Here is a 24356-nt window from a genome sequence, read left to right as displayed (position 1 = left end):
TTTGTCTCCCTCGAACCTCTCTCCCTTTGTTTCCCTCGAATCTCTCTTTCTTTGTTTCCCTCGAATCTCTATCCCTTTGTCTCCCTTAATCTCTCTTTCTTTGTCTCCCTCGAATCTCTCTCCCTTTGTCTCCCTCGAATCTCTCTCCCTTTGTCTCCCTCGAACCTATCTCGCTTTGTCCCCCTCGAATCACTCTTTCTTTGTTTCCCTCGAATCTCTCTCCCTTTGTTTCCCTCGAATCTCTCTCCCTTTGTCTCCCTTAATCTCTCTTTCTTTGTCTCCCTCGAATCTCTCTCCCTTTGTCTCTCTCGAATCTCTCTTTCTTTGTTTCCCTCGAATCTCTCTCACTTTGTCTCCCTCGAATCTCTCTCCCTTTGTCTCCCTCGAATCTCTCTCCCTTTGTCTCCCTCGAATCTCTCTTTCTTTGTTTCCCTCGAATCTCTCTCCCTTTGTCTCCCTCGAATCTCTCTCCCTTTGTCTCCCTCGAATCTCTCTTTCTTTGTTTCCCTCGAATCTCTCTCCCTTTGTCTCCCTCGAATCTCTCTTTCTTTGTTTCCCTCGAATCTCTCTCCCTTTGTCTCCCTTAATCTCTCTTTCTTTGTCTCCCTCGAATCTCTCTTTCTTTGTTTCCCTCGAATCTCTCTCCCTTTGTCTCCCTCGAATCTCTCTTCCTTTGTCTCCCTTAATCTCTCTTTCTTTGTCTCCCTCTAATCTCTCTTTCTTTGTTTCCCTCGAATCTCTCTCCCTTTGTCTCCCTTAATCTCTCTTTCTTTGTCTCCCTCGAATCTCTCTCCCTTTGTCTCCCTCGAATCTCTCTTTCTTTGTTTCCCTCGAATCTCTCTCACTTTGTCTCCCTCGAATCTCTCTCCCTTTGTCTCCCTCGAATCTCTCTCCCTTTGTCTCCCTCGAATCTCTCTTTCTTTGTTTCCCTCGAATCTCTCTCCCTTTGTCTCCCTCGAATCTCTCTCCCTTTGTCTCCCTCGAATCTCTCTTTCTTTGTTTCCCTCGAAACTCTCTCCCTTTGTCTCCCTCGAATCTCTCTTTCTTTGTTTCCCTCGAATCTCTCTCCCTTTGTCTCCCTTAATCTCTCTTTCTTTGTCTCCCTCGAATCTCTCTTTCTTTGTTTCCCTCGAATCTCTCTCCCTTTGTCTCCCTCGAATCTCTCTTCCTTTGTCTCCCTTAATCTCTCTTTCTTTGTCTCCCTCTAATCTCTCTTTCTTTGTTTCCCTCGAATCTCTCTCCCTTTGTCTCCCTCGAATCTCTCTCCCTTTGTCTCCCTCGAATCTCTCTTTCTTTGTTTCCCTCGAATCTCTCTCCCTTTGTCTCCCTCGAATCTCTCTCCCTTTGTCTCCCTCGAATCTCTCTTTCTTTGTTTCCCTCGAATCTCTCTCCCTTTGTCTCCCTCGAATCTCTCTTTCTTTGTTTCCCTCGAATCTCTCTCCCTTTGTCTCCCTTAATCTCTCTTTCTTTGTCTCCCTCGAATCTCTCTCCCTTTGTCTCCCTCGAATCTCTCTCCCTTTGTCTCCCTCGAACCTCTCTTTCTTTGTTTCCCTCGAATCTCTCTCCCTTTATCTCCCTCGAATCTCTCTCCCTTTGTCTCCCTCGAATCTCTCTCCCTTTGTCTCCCTCGAATCTCTCTTTTTTTGTTTCCCTCGAATCTCTCTCCCTTTGTCTCCCTCGAATCTCTCTCCCTTTGTCTCCCTCGAATCTCTCTTTCTTTGTTTCCCTCGAATCTCTCTCCCTTTATCTCCCTCGAATCTCTCTCCCTTTGTCTCCCTCGAATCTCTCTTTCTTTGTTTCCCTCGAATCTCTCTCCCTTTGTCTCCCTCGAATCTCTCTCCCTTTATCTCCCTCGAATCTCTCTCCCTTTGTCTCCCTCGAATCTCTCTTTCTTTGTTTCCCTCGAATCTCTCTCCCTTTGTCTCCCTCGAATCTCTCTCCCTTTGTCTCCCTCGAATCACTCTTTTTTTGTTTCCCTCGAATCTCTCTCCCTTTGTCTCCCTTAATCTCTCTTTCTTTGTCTCCCTCGAATCTCTCTTTCTTTGTTTCCCTCGAATCTCTCTCCCTTTGTCTCCCTCGAATCTCTCTTTCTTTGTTTCCCTCGAATCTCTCTCCCTTTGTCTCCCTTAATCTCTCTTTCTTTGTCTCCCTCGAATCTCTCTCCCTTTGTCTCCCTCGAACCTCTCTTTCTTTGTTTCCCTCGAATCTCTCTCCCTTTATCTCCCTCGAATCTCTCTCCCTTTATCTCCCTCGAATCTCTCTCCCTTTGTCTCCCTCGAATCTCTCTTTCTTTGTTTCCCTCGAATCTCTCTCCCTTTGTCTCCCTTAATCTCTCTTTCTTTGTCTCCCTCGAATCTCTCTCCCTTTGTCTCCCTCGAATCTCTCTCCCTTTGTCTCCCTCGAATCTCTCTTTCTTTGTTTCCCTCGAATCTCTCTCCCTTTATCTCCCTCGAATCTCTCTCCCTTTGTCTCCCTCGAATCTCTCTCCCTTTGTCTCCCTCGAATCTCTCTTTTTTTGTTTCCCTCGAATCTCTCTCCCTTTGTCTCCCTCGAATCTCTCTTTCTTTGTCTCCCTCGAATCTCTCTCCCTTTGTCTCCCTCGAATCTCTCTCCCTTTGTCTCCCTCGAATCTCTCTTTCTTTGTTTCCCTCGAATCTCTCTCCCTTTATCTCCCTCGAATCTCTCTCCCTTTGTCTCCCTCGAATCTCTCTTTCTTTGTTTCCCTCGAATCTCTCTCCCTTTGTCTCCCTCGAATCTCTCTCCCTTTATCTCCCTCGAATCTCTCTCCCTTTGTCTCCCTTAATCTCTCTTTCTTTGTCTCCCTCGAATCTCTCTCCCTTTGTCTCCCTCGAATCTCTCTCCCTTTGTCTCCCTCGAACCTATCTCGCTTTGTCCCCCTCGAATCACTCTTTCTTTGTTTCCCTCGAATCTCTCTCCCTTTGTTTCCCTCGAATCTCTCTCCCTTTGTCTCCCTTAATCTCTCTTTCTTTGTCTCCCTCGAATCTCTCTCCCTTTGTCTCCCTCGAATCTCTCTTTCTTTGTTTCCCTCGAATCTCTCTCACTTTGTCTCCCTCGAATCTCTCTCCCTTTGTCTCCCTCGAATCTCTCTCCCTTTGTCTCCCTCGAATCTCTCTTTCTTTGTTTCCCTCGAATCTCTCTCCCTTTGTCTCCCTCGAATCTCTCTCCCTTTGTCTCCCTCGAATCTCTCTTTCTTTGTTTCCCTCGAATCTCTCTCCCTTTGTCTCCCTCGAATCTCTCTTTCTTTGTTTCCCTCGAATCTCTCTCCCTTTGTCTCCCTTAATCTCTCTTTCTTTGTCTCCCTCGAATCTCTCTTTCTTTGTTTCCCTCGAATCTCTCTCCCTTTGTCTCCCTCGAATCTCTCTTCCTTTGTCTCCCTTAATCTCTCTTTCTTTGTCTCCCTCTAATCTCTCTTTCTTTGTTTCCCTCGAATCTCTCTCCCTTTGTCTCCCTCGAATCTCTCTCCCTTTGTCTCCCTCGAATCTCTCTTTCTTTGTTTCCCTCGAATCTCTCTCCCTTTGTCTCCCTCGAATCTCTCTCCCTTTGTCTCCCTCGAATCTCTCTTTCTTTGTTTCCCTCGAATCTCTCTCCCTTTGTCTCCCTCGAATCTCTCTTTCTTTGTTTCCCTCGAATCTCTCTCCCTTTGTCTCCCTTAATCTCTCTTTCTTTGTCTCCCTCGAATCTCTCTCCCTTTGTCTCCCTCGAATCTCTCTCCCTTTGTCTCCCTCGAACCTCTCTTTCTTTGTTTCCCTCGAATCTCTCTCCCTTTATCTCCCTCGAATCTCTCTCCCTTTGTCTCCCTCGAATCTCTCTCCCTTTGTCTCCCTCGAATCTCTCTTTTTTTGTTTCCCTCGAATCTCTCTCCCTTTGTCTCCCTCGAATCTCTCTCCCTTTGTCTCCCTCGAATCTCTCTTTCTTTGTTTCCCTCGAATCTCTCTCCCTTTATCTCCCTCGAATCTCTCTCCCTTTGTCTCCCTCGAATCTCTCTTTCTTTGTTTCCCTCGAATCTCTCTCCCTTTGTCTCCCTCGAATCTCTCTCCCTTTATCTCCCTCGAATCTCTCTCCCTTTGTCTCCCTCGAATCTCTCTTTCTTTGTTTCCCTCGAATCTCTCTCCCTTTGTCTCCCTCGAATCTCTCTCCCTTTGTCTCCCTCGAATCACTCTTTTTTTGTTTCCCTCGAATCTCTCTCCCTTTGTCTCCCTTAATCTCTCTTTCTTTGTCTCCCTCGAATCTCTCTTTCTTTGTTTCCCTCGAATCTCTCTCCCTTTGTCTCCCTCGAATCTCTCTTTCTTTGTTTCCCTCGAATCTCTCTCCCTTTGTCTCCCTTAATCTCTCTTTCTTTGTCTCCCTCGAATCTCTCTCCCTTTGTCTCCCTCGAACCTCTCTTTCTTTGTTTCCCTCGAATCTCTCTCCCTTTATCTCCCTCGAATCTCTCTCCCTTTATCTCCCTCGAATCTCTCTCCCTTTGTCTCCCTCGAATCTCTCTTTCTTTGTTTCCCTCGAATCTCTCTCCCTTTGTCTCCCTTAATCTCTCTTTCTTTGTCTCCCTCGAATCTCTCTCCCTTTGTCTCCCTCGAATCTCTCTCCCTTTGTCTCCCTCGAATCTCTCTTTCTTTGTTTCCCTCGAATCTCTCTCCCTTTATCTCCCTCGAATCTCTCTCCCTTTGTCTCCCTCGAATCTCTCTCCCTTTGTCTCCCTCGAATCTCTCTTTTTTTGTTTCCCTCGAATCTCTCTCCCTTTGTCTCCCTCGAATCTCTCTTTCTTTGTCTCCCTCGAATCTCTCTCCCTTTGTCTCCCTCGAATCTCTCTCCCTTTGTCTCCCTCGAATCTCTCTTTCTTTGTTTCCCTCGAATCTCTCTCCCTTTATCTCCCTCGAATCTCTCTCCCTTTGTCTCCCTCGAATCTCTCTCCCTTTGTCTCCCTCGAATCTCTCTTTTTTTGTTTCCCTCGAATCTCTCTCCCTTTGTCTCCCTCGAATCTCTCTCCCTTTGTCACCCTTAATCTCTCTCTCTTTGTCTCCCTCGAATCTCTCTTTCTTTGTTTCCCTCGAATCTCTCTTTCTTTGTCTTCCTTAATCTCTCTTTCTTTGTCTCCCTCGAATCTCTCTTTCTTTGTTTCCCTCGAATCTCTCTCCCTTTGTCTCCCTCGAACCTCTCTCCCTTTGTTTCCCTCGAATCTCTCTTTCTTTGTTTCCCTCGAATCTCTATCCCTTTGTCTCCCTTAATCTCTCTTTCTTTGTCTCCCTCGAATCTCTCTCCCTTTGTCTCCCTCGAATCTCTCTCCCTTTGTCTCCCTCGAACCTATCTCGCTTTGTCCCCCTCGAATCACTCTTTCTTTGTTTCCCTCGAATCTCTCTCCCTTTGTTTCCCTCGAATCTCTCTCCCTTTGTCTCCCTTAATCTCTCTTTCTTTGTCTCCCTCGAATCTCTCTCCCTTTGTCTCCCTCGAATCTCTCTCCCTTTGTCTCTCTCGAATCTCTCTTTCTTTGTTTCCCTCGAATCTCTCTCCCTTTGTCTCCCTCGAATCTCTCTCCCTTTGTCTCCCTCGAATCTCTCTCCCTTTGTCTCCCTCGAATCTCTCTTTCTTTGTCTCCCTCGAATCTCTCTTTCTTTGTTTCCCTCGAATCTCTCTCCCTTTGTCTCCCTCGAACCTCTCTCCCTTTGTCTCCCTCGAATCTCTCTTTCTTTGTTTCCCTCGAATCTCTCTCCCTTTGTCTCCCTTAATCTCTCTTTCTTTGTCTCCCTCGAATCTCTCTCCCTTTGTCTCCCTCGAATCTCTCTCCCTTTGTCTCCCTCGAACCTCTTTCCCTTTGTCTCCCTCGAATCTCTCTTTCTTTGTTTCCCTTAATCTCTCTTTCTTTGTCTCCCTCGAATCTCTCTCCATTTGTCTCCCTCGAATCTCTCTCCCTTTGTCTCCCTCGAACCTCTTTCCCTTTGTATCCCTCGAATCTCTCTTTCTTTGTTTCCCTCGAATCTCTCTCCTTTTGTCTCCCTTAATCTCTCCTCTTTGTCTCCCTCGTTCTCCCTCCCTCTGTCTCCCTCGAATCTCTCTCCCTTTGTCTCCCTCGAATCTCTCTCCCTTTGTCTCCCTCGAATCTAAATAATTTGCGAGTGCTGAGCTATTTAAAACTTTCAAATGCCGTACTGTTCTTTGAACAAAGGCCCAATAATAACGAGGCAGTTTGAGCAAAAATGCAGTTTACACCATTCTCCGCGTGAACTACATGTAAATTCAAAAACAATCTCTTAAAATGTTGAACCGATTTTCTATACCGGGTGAAAGCGCGCCTATATTGTTTTTGACAGATTATAAAGATAACTCGCTGCTCCAATTTAAATGGTACCTCGTTTGAAATAAACCGTGTGGAATAAGCGTTCGGCTTCGGCGAAAATAACGAGTATCCTGACTTAGTAAATTGTAATGGATTACAATCCCACCTAAGGCAATCCGGGCCTAAATGAAAATACAGGTCAGGGGAGAAGGACAAAATAAAGCACCACTCCATCGAATTTACCACAGTTTATGTAGATAAGGCATATGACCATTTAGTGCATCGCGTCGTAAGTTAAGCCATGAATTGTAGCCACCACCAATTAACCACTGGTTCCAACAGAATATAGAGGTATCCATCATATATAGAGGTATCCATCATATATTGGACGTGGACTAATAGAATGCATCGTAGGTTAAGCCTCTAAGCCTCATAGAATAATTGAAAAGAAGAATATGAACAATTATAGCCACTTTTACTTAAAATTTCCCACTGGTTGCCCAGAAAGAAGATATTTTTAATTTAATGGACCAGTAACAACTCGGCTTCAAAGGTTAAACTTTTGTGATTCGTAGAATCATCATCAAGAAGACATATTGTGACGTAACCCGTTTTCAATCAGACCATGACTATTATAATGTACCGTAGATTGAATTTCCTAAACAAGGAAATCCGGGAACAAGTCATGGAACCATTATATCCATCACTACTCCAAAGTAACAAACACGGGTTGTTTTGAATAACGGACCGCAGGACAATCACAATTCAACGAGGCTTTAATTTCCTAGACACGAAGAATCATCGACAAGTCAGGGAACAATTACATCAACCGCAGAAAGAAAGCATTCACTGCTTCTGCCAGAAAATATGGAGGTCCATCAGATAAGGGACCAGAACAATATCACACGTCGTAGTAGTTTTGTCTTCAAAATGAAACAATTATAGCCTACGTGGTAGGCAATTAATAGATAATGTGGTAAAAGAAACATGCCTTAATTAACAATACGCTCTTCTTCATATTTATTTTATATTCCATCTCCCGAAAGCCTACCAAAGGCTGAATACCCCCAAAATTTTATGTCTATAATATCTACGAGTAAAAACACAAGGAGAACGCAGCTAGCCTTTAAACACGCTAACGTAGTGTTGTGTACTAATTTCATTGGACGAACCTTTACGTTAAACGTTTTACGGGTGGGGGAGAAAACAATTCCCAAATTTTCCCCTTCCGACGGCAGCCGGCGCTAAAGCGTCTAACCAATGAAAATTGTACCGAAGAAAATACACGACTTTTGACGGGTAATTGCGTTATCCTTGTTGGGGTGCTGGGTTTGTTTCTCCTAGATAATATTAAGTAACATTATTGTAAAACTAATACTATACTGCAACGATTTAAAGCTCTGCTCCAAATCCCCTCATACATACTTGATTAAACTTGGTTCAAATGGTAATAAAGCGTGTGTTCTATTTTCCTGTTTTTAAGCTACTTCTGTTAATTGGAAAACCTTGACGCTTTAAAAAATATATTTCCACACCATTAGAGAAAAATTCGCGTACTTTAAGATACAAACGATAAATTTATCGACCGTATTAAGCTTTCGTTATGAATTTTTAACGATTTGTCAACTTGTTTCTCTGAAAAGAAAATTAAAGTGAGCTCTAATGGTTTCTCACGTGTGATAAGAAACTTAACGCGGACGATTGATCGGAGATTTTTAAGATTCCTTTGTATCCTATAAATTAAGAGTTTGTTCGGCCAATCTATTCGCCAAAGTGACATCGTTTTTTCCGTATGAGTTTGTGACATTCAATGTGAGGAATTGAAACGGACAGAATGACGAATATACGTATATATAAAACTCTTCACGTAAGTTTTTAATAAAAATATTTTGAATATTTATTTTAATTGGAAAGATGTTTATATTTTTAAACTGGTAATATAAAAAATATAACGTAAATTGTGTCTTCTGTTATCATTTTATTTAATCCTTAATTAAATGTGTTTTTTAGTTGAGCACAATTTCACGACTAACGTGATTTCAGCTCCGTCAACATCCGTTATCGGGAAGCAATTGGAACGCTTGCATATATAAATCTTTCGGCCAAACTATTCGCAAAAGCGACAGTTTTCTCCGCATGAATTGGTCACTTTCAATATGATGAATTGAAACGGACGGAATGACGAATTTAACTATACATTGTTTTCATTTAAGCCTTGCAGCCTTTTGTTCCAATCTTAATCGCGCTCGCTTTGTATATTTTAATTTTGGCAACACGACGACTTCTAGCGACACAAATTGGAAACCGCTGCATCGAACTCCATTAGGTTTTACGGCTTCTCCGGGTGAGGGAAGTTATAAAATATAGTTTAAATTGAATCGTTTGGTCTTACGTATAAAGGTTTGTTAAGTCTTTCATAAAGAAATCGCTAAAACCATAGTTACTGGTTGTAATACTCGTTTAAACGATGGACCAAAGCCATCTTTTCATTGTATCCCGGCAAAACTTGTCACTCGTGGTGGTATGAAAAAGCAATCGACACGAAGAAATCATGTTTTGATACGTGCAGTTTTTTAAAGCCAGTTTAAAATTTACAACATCGCGCAAAGTTTGCAACAAGCATTTTTTATCAGGTAACGAAAATGTCTTTACTTTTAAGTCAAACTTCTTCCAGCCTTGGCCTATGACAAATGAATGAAATGAAAAAAAATCCTATTATTAGGTTAACTATCATTTGTTTATGAAATAACCCGGATTTGGTGCCTTCTGCGCGTGTTGATATGGAATATAAGGCTAAACAAACTACAAATACAGAAGCCAATGTGGCAAGATATCACGTGGTTATGAAAAGGTGAATACCTCAATAAACCGTTCAATAGTCAAAGCTTCGAGTTCATCTTGAAGAACCACAATTTATGGAAGAAAATGTATTTGAAGATAAAATAGTTGAACAATGTCGCAGTAATGGAGAAACATTAGAAGTATCATTGGAAGCTGATTTTATATGTTCAAATCCAATAACTTTATTTGACTCTTCAAGCCAAAGTTCTTTAATTGACCATTCAAGCCAAAGTTCTTTCATTGACTCTTTAAGTTTGAATTTCAAGTTGAACAACACTGAAATAAGAGCAAAACAATACACCATTTTTTAAGGCAAGAAAAACCAAAACTTAATATATCTCTTGCCCAACATGATGACCATAAATTAGCTAAGGTTATTAATGTTTGGTCTGATTGTTTACAGTTACAGAATGACCTTTTGAATTTAAACAATTGGTGCACTGAAAATAACATACCTATTGACAACGAAAAAACCGTTATTCTCACTTATACATGTAAAACAAATCCTCTTCTTTTTAGATATAACTTAAACGGTACTATTTTAAATAGGGAAAACAGTATTAATGATCTTGGGGTTTACTCCGATAGTAAACGTCTTTTCAAGGATCATATTCAGAGTATTAAAGTTAAGGCTAATAAGTTAATAGGCGCCTCCTATCGCATCTCTAGACAAATAAAATATCCCTTATGCTTTTGAACTTTTTTCAAATCTCTAGTAATACCCTCAATTTTGTATGGTTCATTATTGTTTTTCAGTGATAGTAAAACTAATTTACAATCCCTTGACAATTTGCAAAAGAAATTTTTATATTTATATAAAAGCTTGAATATTACGTTTGTTAACTATGATTACGAGTACGCTTTAAAAATCCTTAAACTGGGCACTATTTACAACTGTTTAGTAAAAACCGATATAAAATTTCTTAGTCGAGCTATAAATAAGAGAATAGGTAGCTCTGCGATTATAGAACTATGGAACTTTCACAGTACTGTTAAATCTTATAGGAAGCCTAATTTATTTTATCCTTCTACACAAAGTAGTGCAATTTTTACTAGAATAATGAATAATTTTAATCATTACGGTGTAAACGTAAATTAGTTTGACGACAAACTACTTACAAGTAAAAATATTGGTATTTTAAATATTTAAGATTATTACTTTTGTATATTTAGCATGTTTGTTTTCTTTTTCTTATACTACCTTCCTATTGGAAGTTGTTTTTCTTAGTTTACAATTAACGTTATTACAATAGTGTATAATCTTACTTTTAATTTAATTCCGTTTTGGTAATTATTATAATTTATTCCTGTCTTTATTTCCCGCATTATTGATAACGCTGTCGTATAACTTGTAGTTTTTCATATATATATATATATATATATATATATATATATATATATATATATATATATATATAATAATCTAAATTATAACAAAATGTCACGGACATTTAAGTACACACAATCCCCCCGATGTATTCACTTTATTTCAAATATAAATATAATATTTGAAAAAAAGTTAATACATCGGGGGGATTGTGTGTACTTATGATAAAGATTATTTCCACGTACTAGCAATACTAACGTTCATTTTTAACTAATTATTTAGTAACTTCTAAATACAGGCGCCATCTAATTCGTTCGCGTCTCGCTACTTTATTTCCAAAACCGGGTAACTCGAAAAATTCGTCTGGTCTAAAAATGTATTTAAATTATCGTGTTCACGTTTCGCTACCTTATTTCCAAAACCAGATAACTCGAAAAATTCGATTTGTCTAAAAATTTATTTAAATTGAAGTGTTCGCGTTTCACTACCTTATTTCCAAAACCAGATAACTCGAAAAATTCGTTTTCTATAAAATTCCTCTTGGGTTTATTAAGTTAAAGTACTATTTTAAATAGAGGTCGGGGACGGTTAATCATTATCCATGATTAAATTGATTTTTTTCGGGAAAAAATGTAAACAAAGAAATTTATCGGTTAATATTTCGGAAAATGATTAAAAAAACATGTATTATTCGTAAAATTTGAGCTTTTTATCGAAAAAACGTCATTTTTCGGTAAATTTTTTCAAATTTATCAAAATATTAATCGGATAATACAGAAATATAAATTACTTGATCAAAACGTTTTACGAATAATTTTGAGAGCTTTATCTATTGAATAAAAGTTAACCATCCCCGACCTCTAAAAGTACAAGATGATCGGAAATTTGTTCAAATATAAATTTAATTTTTGAAATAAAGTTAATACATCGGGGGGATTGTGTGTACTTAAATGTCCGTTACATCTTGTTATAATATAGATTATTTCCAGGTACTAACAATACTAACGTTCATTTTTTACTAATTATTTAGTATTTTCCAATGGTCTACAAAGAAAAGGGAGCTAATATTGGATCATATTACGAAGATCTAACCGGGCCTATAGTGGATCTCTTCAAAGCAATGTCCATTCGTTTCAAGTGAGATAAACCATTTTTAATGAATGCAAATATGTGTAACTTACATAATCCAAATACAAGCACAAGTCTTATTTTTTGGTCATTCCACGTGAAATCGACCTGTCATGTCACCGTGAAATATTGATTTTAAAATCTACACGGTTTCGGAACGGTAAAAAAACCATTATTGTTCAGTTCCTGACATTTTAAATTGTCGTAGTTTCGTTTTTTTTATGAAATTGTTACAGTAGATTTAATTTTAATCTTCAAGTATCCTTAGGTCTGCGCAAACGCTAGCAAACATTCGTTTTAGCAGCGCTGATTGCTTAGCAATGTAAGTGATTCAGTCACTGAGCTTGTATAATAATTTTAATTTGCTATGAAATATTTAATTTTCAATTTCAAAAATTGCTATTTAAAAGACTAAGACGGGGATACGTTTTTGCCTACAACCGTTTCTAAACCGTACTAACGTGAATTACGTGATATGCAAATCTGACCAAAATCGTTTGTTTGTGGCGTCATAACTGGTCGGCTAATACCTCACGGGATTACCTCAGCATACAGAAAGACTATCATAAAATATATTTGTAAAATTTCAATTAAACAATCAAACCAGCAAAACTCCTTAAAACAATAAAAATTGAAATTCGGACAGTTATAAAATAACGGCATTTGTAAAATCTATAAAGATATTTCCACCTTCAAAATTAAACCGACAAATCTAATTCAATCTACGAATTTTAACTTCACTAATTTTCACCAAATCTCACATCAACAACGCCATTAAGAGTGCTTGGAAGGGAACCCTTCGAATGTCACGAATTATGTCAGTCTGGGATCAGTTTCGCTACCGTTTGCTTTTGGGTAGAATATAATTAGTGTTGTAAGTCGGAAAATTTCCCGGAAAATGACCGAGACCTTTTTTCCGGAAAATTTTCCGTCTTTTTCCGAAAAAAATAAAAAAGTTTTCATTCCATGATTAGTCTAATATATTGTTTGCAAATTGAAATAAAGCGTTATTTTCGCCTTATATTTTTTAATCTGAAAGTAAAACTAAACCTCTAGACTAGTTTAAACTGATTAACAATGTAACGCTATTAATGTTTTGTAGTATGTTTACTGATATTAGACATTTTATATCGATAAAAAGTTAAAAACATTAAAAACCCTTAAAAGGTAGTTTATGTTTCAAATTTTTATTTTTCCGATTTGCGGAAAATTTTCCGCAATTCGGAAAATTTTCCGGAAACGTTTCTGGAAATTTTTCCGCATTTTATTTTTCCGGAAAATTAACAACACTGGGTAGAGTATTTGTTTGGAGAAAAACTATGCATTCTCGAATTTGCTCCGAACAATTTAGCGACCCTCAAGAGATTGTTTTTATCAATCTTAAACTTGACGAACCATCTCAAAATCCTACACTTAAACAATTTTTAAATCCATGTTTTATGTTGTTTTTATTTTGATAAATAGAATAAATTTTCAATTTCGACCCTTAATTACTTTATAAAAATTGTTGACGTTTTAAATCCTATTTATCCATCGTTTTCGGTATTTATGGCACCTTATAGATTTTGTTTTACTATTCTCATTAAAGTTTCAACACTTATAAACACGTAACATCTGTTACTTTTTTAAAGTTCTTTGAATTATTTATTATTTAGCGGCTAAAATAAGAATGATTAAAAAGGCTTAGCTTCGAAACGTGAAAGCTTTGATTTCGAACAATTTATTGCGGCGTTAGTTTAAGAATACTGATTATGTTAAGGAAGTTAGCCCATACCCCATCTGGTGGCAGACAACGTTTTTTAAACATTCACAAAGTTTCCCTTTATCTTAACACGTTCGAAAACGTGGTAACCTTTAAAAAGGTTGAAGCACATGTAAGCTCAAAACGAAAGGATTTGGGAAATCGATATTATATTTTTATAAAATACCCGATATATTTAATTTTGACATCGGAACCAATGGTGTAACACGGTCTAAAAGTACTCGACATTTTCAATAATTATGCAAAACCATGAAGGCAAATCGAATATTCCAAGCAGCGGTATTTATAGTGGGAAATAAAATTGAAAATTAAGAACTTTGAAACTATTTATTTTTCTAATATAATTACCGTTGTTATAAACTTTTAAGCTCATGCACATATAATTACGTACATGTCATTTGTCATCTCACAACAAATCGTCTGATTTTTTTCTTGTCGCACCCTACCGTTTAAGATCTTATCGCAATTTGGTTCTAGAGGTTCATATGTAAGGAAAAGCCAATTTCCAATTAATTTTCAATATTTGATGGACGGTTTTTAAGAGATGTGCTATTAAAATTCTGCACTTATATTGTGCAAAAATTTCCGGTTTACTCTGCAAAAGAATATACCAAAACATAATTTCTAGTTCTAGAGAGAAAACACATTATGTAAAACCTCTTCCCTTTAAAAATTGTGCTTTTTTCGTTATTTGGTAAAAATGACACTCACCCTACAAATGTACGATTTTGATGCCACGGTGCTAAATTTAAAGCAAATGACAGCTATAGTGTAGTACCTGGAAGGTAAGATAGATGTCGTTTACGGCAGCTCCTCCAATGAAGTGTATTAGTCATTCTGTACAGTCATTTTCTGTAAATTTTAATAAACGTCTTTTCAATTGAATTCAAAAAAGTGAAAATAGGAAAAGGTACACCCCTACAATTCGATTATCAAGAAAGATTGCGTTAGATTAAGTCATTTTTTTTAAGAGTAACAAGTAATCTCACCGCTTAAATTGAGGAAATGCTACAGCCAAAATATTCAAAGTTTGACGCTGTTTCTACTTTCTACGATAGGAGGCGATACTTTACGGCGTGTTTTTGGTGTTAAATACGGGAAAACATCGAAGAGGTTTTCTTTGGAGCCAAGACTTGCTTTAAATTCTTTTTTTAGGGTTTTTAAAAACTGATTTTAGAAATTTACATACTTGAACAATTGACCCTATAAGTTAACTTTAAAACATTTTCCTTTGGCCCTTTTCTTCACCACTGAATTAATAAACTTTATAACCCTTTTTTTCATATTACTTGGATGTATTTTATTAGGAAAATCAAATCTTACTTTCAGCATTCGGGAGTCGATGCCAAATCATGCCATTTTTACCATTTATGACACAGTTTTAATCGCAATTGTAACAATAATCCGGAAATCATCTCCCCCAAAAGGAACACCAGGACCAAATTGCAATAAAATATAAAACGGTAGGGTGAAAAAATAAAAATAATTGAAAATTTGTCGTGGGATGACCCTATAATATAATATTTTCGTGATTAATTTTCTAGTTGGACACTCACGGACGACAGAAAAGATTCGGTAAGAATATTTCCCGCTCCTTAATTCTACGATATAGACGTCCACTAAATGAGCTTGCACATTATTCAGTCATTCAGTGGCGTAGCTTGGGTGCCACCCGTTTGGGCGTGATTTGGGGTGACACCCGACCGTGACAAAAAAACTTACACAAACTAGTAAGTAGCACACCATGATATCCACCCCGGGTGTCACCCATGCTAACTACGCCACTGCAGTCATTAAAGAAGTGTCTTTGATTTCAAATATGCGATTCCGATTCTGCTTTAAACTCTTGTATACTGTCTCCTTAAAGGAGATTGAAGTTGAATATTAAGGCCATTCTTCACAGTTATTTAGCAACGGACTTGTGCCAAACATACATTGAAATTGCTTTTTTTGGCTAGTCACGATCATCAGTACGTACATAGGATATCGTTTTTGATGAAAAGTTTACGTTATATTGTTCAATCGGAAACAGTTTTCGTATTATGATAGTTCCCTTAATATTTGTAAAAATGCTATAAAAGTTCTACTCGTGGCTAAGTGACTAAATTTCCGTCGACATTTCTTATTTTCGTGGTTATCAAAGCCAAATTTGCATTTCGCTTTAAATGCGTAAAACGAAATCCGAAAAATGTCATTAACCTCGATAATTTATATTCTCCCGATGAACAATAACTTAAAAGCTAGGTCTAATTTCTATAAGTTATAAGAATATATAGAACTCGATTTAATCGTGGTAATTTCGACGGTAATGTTTATACTAACACTTTTTTAATAATTATTTGGAATATTTTTACTATCGAAACAGGATTTTTGGATGTACCCTTACTCTCTGAGTCTCTTAAAGGTACGAAGAGACCAATACTCAGCGGAATTATATTATTCTCGGGTTGTGCTGATTTCGCAAAGAAAGGAATACGTTTTCAAATCACCGATTTCCAGCCTGTTTCAGATTCCAACATGGGTACGTATTCATGTGGTTGTGACTGAGTGGTTTTGTTTTGTAGTGTAGTGTTTTGTCAGTACTAGTTCCATTAGCCAAAATAAAATAAAAATTCTGGGAGGAAACGTGAAGAACTTCCATATCAAATAAATGAACGAAAATATTATAATTAAAATTTTATCAGTTGTGTATCATCTGTCACAAATTGGAGTCTGACAGACGTCGGCGACAGACGTAATTCGCGAAATCGGGTGGACGTTGGCCCACTGCACTATTTATGGGTCGAAATGTCCTACTTGATTTAGGGTCGGCCCGACGTCGTATGTTCGACTTCTGCCGACTCTAAATGTTCGTCGTATGTACACCGAAACATCGGTGGGCCGACTTGGTAATATGTCTTATTTTCGACCCAAAATTACTTTAAGGATTAGAGCCAGACGAGTGATGTTTAAGAATTAAAGAAAAATAAGTCAATCGAAAGCTGTGAAGAGTAAGATTTTTAGTCATTTCTTCGATCACGGCGTTCGCCAGCTCATTTTATCTTTAATCTTGTACACGATTAAAGTAAAGCAATTTGACAATGCATAGAACTTTTTCAATCAATTTTATTTAAAAGGAAACAAAATAGGACAAGCTAGCACAGTAAATTTTATTGATTTAATCGTTTATCTATATACGTATTCAAAAAGTTAGCTCAGTATTATTTGTAATATTTTGGGTTCATGAAACCCATAAGACGCCAAAAATCTCAATTATCAGAAAAGAGTGTAAGGTCTTTTTTAAGTAGGAAATTGCACTATAAATTTGGTCGTCACCCTGACTAAGAAAAGTCTGAAAAACGTACATATTTTTTTTATTGGAAAAAGATTAAGAATTTTGGCGTCGGCTCATGGACCTAAAACCGACTTTTCGACCCAAGACCCACCCGTAACCGACCCCGTGTGCTACAGGAGATTTAATCTATATTTTTACCTCTCCGAGGGGACAAAGTCCCCTAAGAGGGGTTATACAATCACCGTGTCTGTCTGTGGGTCTGTCAGGCCTGCGAACGCGTTCGCATTTTCGGGGCAAAGGGTAATCACTGCGTACGCAGTTTCTCGAGACCTCTGCGTTCGCAGTTTTTCGAAGGGTTGGCAAAACCACCGTGCGACGGTGAGCGTTAACGGATTCATTTGCGGTTTGGTTTGGATGGTGTTTTTTCGCTCACCGTCGTGACGGTTGGTGTGTTACGTTTTTGTAATGTTTATGCGTAGGTCGTGAGTGTTGAGTTTGTGTTCTGATGGTTGTGCATGTTGAGTCTGTTGTGTTTGTATGGGCGTTTTCTCTCCAAATTCTTCTTAATGACTTTAGGACGGACCGAGTGATGAGTGTAATGCTACCTCTCAACGTCCATTGGCAGGGTTTCCACCAGTTGTACACGGTATTCGTCTTAGTATCAATTTGCGATCGCATCGGGTGGGATTTGAACCCGAGACCTCCTGCTTGACAGGCGGACGTTCTACCACAGAACCACCGACACTTGTTACGCTTTATTGAAAATTAGACCTTCAGCTTTATCGGAAGCTTATTTAATATTACGAAATTTTGGTTTAATTGAAATAGAATTGAAATTGAAATTTTTGCATCGAAGAAATTCTAATTTAGCGTTTCTCTATTGATTAAAAACAAATGCGCCACCCAGGTTTCGAACCCAGGCCATTCGGCTTGGCTGTCGAGCGCTCTACCACAGAACCACCGATAACTGCTTAGATTCACTGAAATTAAGACACGCATCGTAAGCATAATAGGTAATAAAGTCTTTTTTTATTAATGAATTTATGAAGGCCTAATCTGGTTTTTTTACGAATGAAATTTTAAAGGTTAAATCTTGTTTTAGCGCAGTCAGCCGAGATAAGAGGGTTAAAGGGTAAACCCTGTGGGTGGTCCACTTTGTTACTTTTTGTTATTTATTTACGGGTATTATTAACGACCTATATATAGTTGTGTTAATTCAAAGTTGATAATTTAAAGTTTATTGCTTTAAGAACTGGCGGTTAGTCAAGTGGCTCTCTGTGCTTTGTTGATGGTAAGGTTTTTGCTTCTTGTAAATATATTTGGTGTGGATATTTGGATATCTACGATTTCTAACGAAGTCAATGATTTCCTGGGTGTGCGAGTCATTATATGATATTGGAAATTGGACGGCATTGGTCTTTTTCATGCGGTATGTGTCACAACGTCAACTGGAAGTCTACATGTACGAGTGTTGAAATAAAATGAGCTTTAAAGATGCGGCAAGTATTTCGTAAGCGAGAAAAATACAAATACCATCTGTAGATATTTCTTTCATTAAAATTTGCTTAGTATTATATTCAACTGATAAACATGTACTGTAAAAAGGGTTAAATTCAGTTGTGCATTGTTTTAGTAAGTCTAACTCGCTGTTGTAACTACTTAATTTATAATATTCTGAATAAATTGAACTCGATTGTTTCGACTCAATTATTTAAATTAAAATTAAAATTTTATACCGGGCAGGGTTTGAACCGAGAATACGTTTTTCGTAAATAACTCTGAATTGCGGAGATATCTTTGGGGGTCGTGTCGAGAAATTAATACCACTAGGGACCATTCTTCCGAGGAGAGGTATATTTTGGCTTGCCAACTTGTTATTATCTATTAAGATATTAACTAAAGTTGTTTATTTAGTTCATTTGAAAAGTGGCCTCAAAAATCCGAAAAGTGAGCAAATTCATGTCAGCCAACTAAATTGGCCGAGTTTAATTAAAATGGTGGCCTTTTTAAATTAAATCCATCTAGAAGCACCCCGGCTGACCAGGGCCTGGCCTTTTCTGAATATAGAGGGATGCTTGGACCACCGCGATTTTTTGCTTCTTGAGAAGCTAAAGGACTTGGTTTTTTCAAAATTTAGAAAAATCCCGGGCCCAGTAGGACTTCTAGCTTTTTCAGAATCGAGAAAGAGCCAAGGCCCACTAGGATTTCAAGCACTTTCAGAATCTAGAAAGACCCCGGGCCCACTAGGATTTCTGGTATTTTCAGAATCTAACTTTGGGTGAGGAATCCTAATTTATTTTGGGAACATCTTATTTATATGAGTTGTTTTTCCCCATTGTCGGTCGAACCGTTAGTATGACACTGTTTTCACTCTAGACCAAAGTCCTAGAACGCGTCATTTCCAAAATTCAAAAGTGTATCATACGTAATGTCGCGTCGCATACTCGTCACTTCTTATCGATCAGGATCGTGCTCTAGCGGACATCTTCACATTTTCATATTTTATCCTTGTTTCACTGGGTTATTGATCTAACCCGACGATTTATGCAATTTTGTACCTCTGAATCCAAAATTTGAAATAAAATAATCACCGCGCCACCTGGAGGGTATTTTTATTGCAAATCGATGATGTAGTAAATTACTACATTCGACGGTCATTTTGTTTCAATTAAAAAGGTAGATTTTATTACAAAGATTCATACTAACGCTTCTGTTAAAAACCCATGTATTTAATTCAATTTTCGAACATTTGATTATTTGTAATATTAAGCCACTGTTCATTCCCGCTGAGTTTCCACACTCTCCCTATTCAGGGCCGCTCACTTCTCGTCATTTGATGATGAAGAGAGAGAGGGTCACGGGGCCACGCGGAAAAGACCATTGGCTAGTTTTTATATTTGTGCCCCCACATTCCATGGTGGGTCCTTTTGTAACGCGAAAAACCGTTGAAAAGTATGCTTCTTTTTTATCTCGCTCGAAGAGAAAGAATTTTAAAGTGTTTTCCAGTTCGCGACCAAATTGGTTGCCCATTTTTGCCGCCATTACCCCTTCGTGAAACTTAGTAATCGGCCAGTAGCTTAATTCTTAATAAAGTAGTTGTTATGTTTTTAAGTTCGACTATTCAATTCTTAGACACTAACGCGTAAACCGAATCGGGTCATTATAGCTCTGGTTTTCAATCGCAAGGAAATTAATAAGTGATTAAAGTTGATCTCCCACAAAGTTCGTTATTTCGAACCCCTCATTTCGAAACAAATCAACAGCTTCAGCCGTTATTGGGTGTGAAGCCTGGAAATTGTCGGCTTATGTTTAAACCATGTACGAGAGTTAAACTATCAAATACTCTTTATTAATAATAATATATATATATATATTTACCAATTGTTACAAGGCATGGCTACTAAGTAATTTTCCCTAGACGAGAGAATATAAATGGTTTGACTGGTTAGGTCACACTCCGTAACCAAGAGAGTTAGTCCATTGTCCCGACGGCGAGCTCCTCGGATGACGCTACCGGTCTCCAACCTAATTGGCTGGAGAAGAAAGCCCGCCAAGAAATTTTGCGGACTCACTGTGGTGCAATAGTAAGCGTCACCGGTAACTTTATCCCGCTCTTAACCCTTCGGGTCAGAGGTCGCCACTCTCGGAGAATTCCAAAGGAGGACGACGCGAGCGAGGATGAGTCATCCCTACCTTCCCCAGCAGCGTTGGCCCAAAACAACGAGATAACTCTCTGAAGTAAAGGGAAAGACTGTTAGGGACAAAGCCTACAATTGCAGATGCCTCAATGGACGCCGGTGATGCTGCCGTGGAGTGGGCGGCCTGCCCCCTTGATCCTTGGGCGGTATGCCTTAAGGGTCCTCCTAAGGCCATCTGCCTTGTGGTTTGGGCTGGTTGCCCTCCTCTTGACAGGGCGGTCTGCCCCGGCGTTCCTTGGCCGTCTGCGCATTCTCACGTCCCCGAGTCGCAAGGCCTCTGGTGGAGGCGGCTGCTCCCCGCCCCGACCGGCGAGATCGGGATCGACCTCCCCGATCCTGGTTACAATTGCTAAAAGATGGCACGAATGCGCAACAATCTTCAGCCAAAATTACGTAAAATTCAAGGTATCTCAAATTCTACACAATAAGTTAGACCCCCACCCAAAAAGTGTTACTAGGCGTTTGCCTTTGAACGCAGATTGTAGCGAGGCTTGGGGGGTTTACAGCGCTCTCACCCCTTCTATGCCGTCTCTTCCTCTTGGGACGAGAGAGGGTTACCTTCTTCTCTTCCAGCGTTTCCGTCCCCCTACCGGTTTCGTCACATGGAGGGTCATCTCCTGACCACGGCGGGGTGAAAGTCTTCAGCTGGGACACGTGCGTTACTCCGATGAAATTACCGGAGTTCGGGTCCCCCAGCCGATATGTCAAAGGAGTCGTCCTTTCCTGCACTACAAACGGCCCCTCAAACTTCTCTCCCAACGAAGCCGTGATACCACGACTCGCGTCGGAAAGAAGATGAGTTTTGCGCAATACGAGGTCTCCACGTTTGTAGAAATCAGCTCGATGACGCATGTCGTAGTGCAGTTTTTGCGTGAGCTTCGAATCCTGTAAATTCAAGCGTTCATGGTCGATTGCATCATGCAGCCTAATTTTCAGTTTCTCGGTGTACGTGCCTGCGCTTCGATTACCGGAAGTATTTCCTGGTATCAACTCCCAATCCAGGGGTGCGCGAAGCTCTCGGCCTAAGTTAAAAGCGGCGCGCTTTGCTCTCGCCTGAACGCAAAGCAAAGCCTAATTCTGGGAGACGGGCGTCCCAATCCTTATGTCGTTCGACATAAGAAATTATCATTGGCTTTATAGTTCTATTCATCCGCTTAGTCAGATTTGCCTGAGCGTGATAAGGGGCCGTCGTCTTAGGGCGTAAGCCGAAATCCAAACAGGCCCTTTTGAACTATTTACTAGAAAATACGGATGCATTATCAGTTATAACCTGTCGTTGGAATCCATATCGACAGAAAACTTTCTCAGTAGTCATTTTCCTCAGCGGGAAGAGTTCCGCCCACTTTGTAAAATGATCTACTATGACGAGTAGGTACTGATTTCCCTTGGCGTTCGAGTGTAGGGACCCATTAAATCAGCGGTTACTAATTCAAAAGGCCTTTCACTGGGGACGCTAGAAAGTAGCCCGCGGGTTAACTGCTGGGATGGCTTACTTTTCTGGCACACCCCGCAACCCCTCACATACTTGATAACGTCCCGCTTCAACCCCGACCACGTGACTCTGATTTTCAAACGTTTAAAAGTCTTGTAACTCCCCTGGTGGCCGGCAAGCGCATCGTCATGCAAATACTTAATGAATGGTACTCTAAATATCTTAGGTACCACCACTTTCCAAGCATTTTAAAGCCTGTCTTCATCCTACTCGTCCCAAGGAGCGAAGTACCTAAACAATAGGCCATCTTTGTAAATTATATACTGATCTAGTACTGTCCCGGCTTCCAATGCCGTATTCTGACTCCCAGAGTTTCTAACCCACTCTAACTCAGCGATAATCCTCGCTAACCATAGATCAGTAACTTGCGAACTTATGCTGGCTATCCTGTCGAAAGGCATCCCCCACTCCTTGGAAGAGTTTTCTCCCTCCGCGGAGTCAGAAGAGTTTTCCTTTGAAACCGCCAACGTCACCGCCGCTTCTCCCTGACCATTCTCGGAATCGAGAGGGGCCCTGGATAAAGCATCCGCTACAACGTTCAATTTCCCTGGGCGGTATCGCACCTCGAAATTATACGGCTGTAGCTCCAAGGCCCAGCCGGCAAGTCTGCCCACCGGCTCCCTAAGGTGTCGTAACCACTTCAACGCTTGGTGATCAGTTTCTATCACAAAGTCCGTACCGTCGACGTACATTCGGAAATTCTTGAGGGCGTATAACCCAGCAAGACATTCCAATTCCGTCGTCGAGTACTTGCGCTCCGCCGATACGAGTCCCCGGCTTACAAACGCCATAGGGATCATCCCTTTCCCGACTTTCTGCTCTAACTCAGCGCCTAAGCCCTTTAAACTCGCATCGCATTTAATGAGAAAACTCCTATTTAAATCCGGGAGCGCCAACTCCGCCGTGTTTTTAACCTGCATACTTAGTTCCCGCATAGCATTAGTATGAGTATCCTCCCAATGCCATTTTCCATCGTTTTTCAGCAAGTCATACAACGGCCTCGCAGTTCCCGCCATATTCGGTATGAACTGCCGATAATACCCGATCATTCCGAGGAATCGCTGCAACTCCGTTACATTCTTGGGCTGAGGGAAATCCTCTATAGCCCTAAATTTATCCGGATTTGGCTTGCAGTACCCCGGTCCGACCTTATAGCCCAGAAGCGACACTTCGTCAGCGCAAAGTTGCACCTAGTCCGGGTTAACTGTTAATCCCGCTTCGGCTATACGCTCTAGGACCTTTCGAATGTAAGTCAAATGGTCCTCAAACGATTCGGAATATATGACGAAATTGTCGTAAAATCCCAAAACAAATTTCCATTTGTAAGGAGCTAAAACGGTATCAACCAGACGCATGAACGTGCTCTGTGCGTTTTTCTTTCAAAAAGGCATATTTTTGAATGCAAAGCCGTTTGGTAACATCCAGCTTGCTCGCTAGTACAATAGGCGCAGACCAAGGCGAGACACTGGTTTCTATCAAATCTAGATCGAACAGCTCATCAAACGCCTTGTCAATCTCCTCTCGCTTTCTTTTACTAGCTGGATGGGGGTGAACGAAAATAGGCTTGGCATCGCCCGTTTCTATCGCGTGTTCAATGATAAAAGTTTCGCCGGGTCGTTTCGTAAACACTTCTCGGAAATCCGAGATGGTTTTTAACAAAAATTCCCTCTCCCCTTCCATGCACTTAGACTTTGAAACCAACGTCTCCAACGCTGCAGGGGTTCCCACGGTACCGGGATTCTCATTGTCTACCTGACAATAATTTACCCTTTTGCCTTCCCCTTCGGAATCTAAAGAGATGAGGCGTTGGGGTAGGGGGCTGATTGACCACCCTCCCTCGCTCATTCTTAGGTCTATTCTCTCCGCCCCAATAAAATCTCTACCCAAGATAACAAGGGGGGTCAGACCTTGAACTACAAGAAAGCGCTGGCGGCGAATGCCGCCGGCCCACTTTATGGAAAGCCTGATACTGCCCGCTACACGACACGTGCCACGGCCAAATCTAACTGTAGTGCTATTTTCGCTCATTTTCCTCCCTTTTTTCTCAAAAATGGGGATAAAATTATCACAAAAGAGAGAGACGGAGGAACCCGAGTCTAACAAGCCTAGAAACGAATGTTCCAAAGCTCGGAACCGTAACAATGGGGGATTTTTCCCGCCAAATGTTCCGTCAGCCCACCGGTTGACCAAGGGAGTGCAATTCTGAGTATTCTGAAGTCCTCCCTCGTTACCGGCTTTCCAAATGTCAGAATTTTGCCGAGGCTCACTCCCTTTCCTGGATGCACATTCATTTAATTGGAAGACCTCCCTCGCCAGTTTCCCTGCTCGGGACATTGGCGTTTGCTATGTCCGGGTTTCCAACAACCATAACAAACTAAATTCTGGCGGACCTGCCTAAAACTTTCTACAGGATTCTGCTGGAACGTTTGCTGCATTGGTTGAGGAGCGACTGCCACGCTCGACCAATTAGCAGACTGCCTCTGAATCCTATAATGCCAATAAGGATCCAGAGCAGCTAGGCCTACTCCTATAGCACCCAATGCAC

The 24356-nt window shown here is 40.0% G+C and overlaps 1 protein-coding gene across 1 annotated transcript in view; it reads right to left on the bottom strand.

Annotated features, from left to right (window-relative positions):
* LOC149927148 (uncharacterized) overlaps positions 1-23166 on the bottom strand; it is an 88048-nt gene extending 64882 nt beyond the window's left edge. Inside the window, exons 1-3 of the mRNA XM_090157826.1 lie at positions 23050-23166; positions 22087-23001; positions 20878-21372 (exon numbers count right to left, since the gene is read on the bottom strand). Coding sequence (XP_090013952.1) covers positions 20878-21372; positions 22087-23001; positions 23050-23166 — 1527 coding nt within the window. The remainder of the gene's footprint in view (positions 1-20877; positions 21373-22086; positions 23002-23049) is intronic.
* Between the last annotated feature and the right edge of the window lie 1190 nt (positions 23167-24356).

The sequence above is a fragment of the Leiobunum rupestre genome, chromosome 9 (assembly GCF_980474605.1).
Source record: "Leiobunum rupestre chromosome 9, qqLeiRupe1.1.hap1, whole genome shotgun sequence".
In the NCBI taxonomy this organism is placed as follows: domain Eukaryota; kingdom Metazoa; phylum Arthropoda; class Arachnida; order Opiliones; family Sclerosomatidae; genus Leiobunum; species Leiobunum rupestre.
This window is presented reverse-complemented; position numbering and strand designations above follow the sequence as displayed.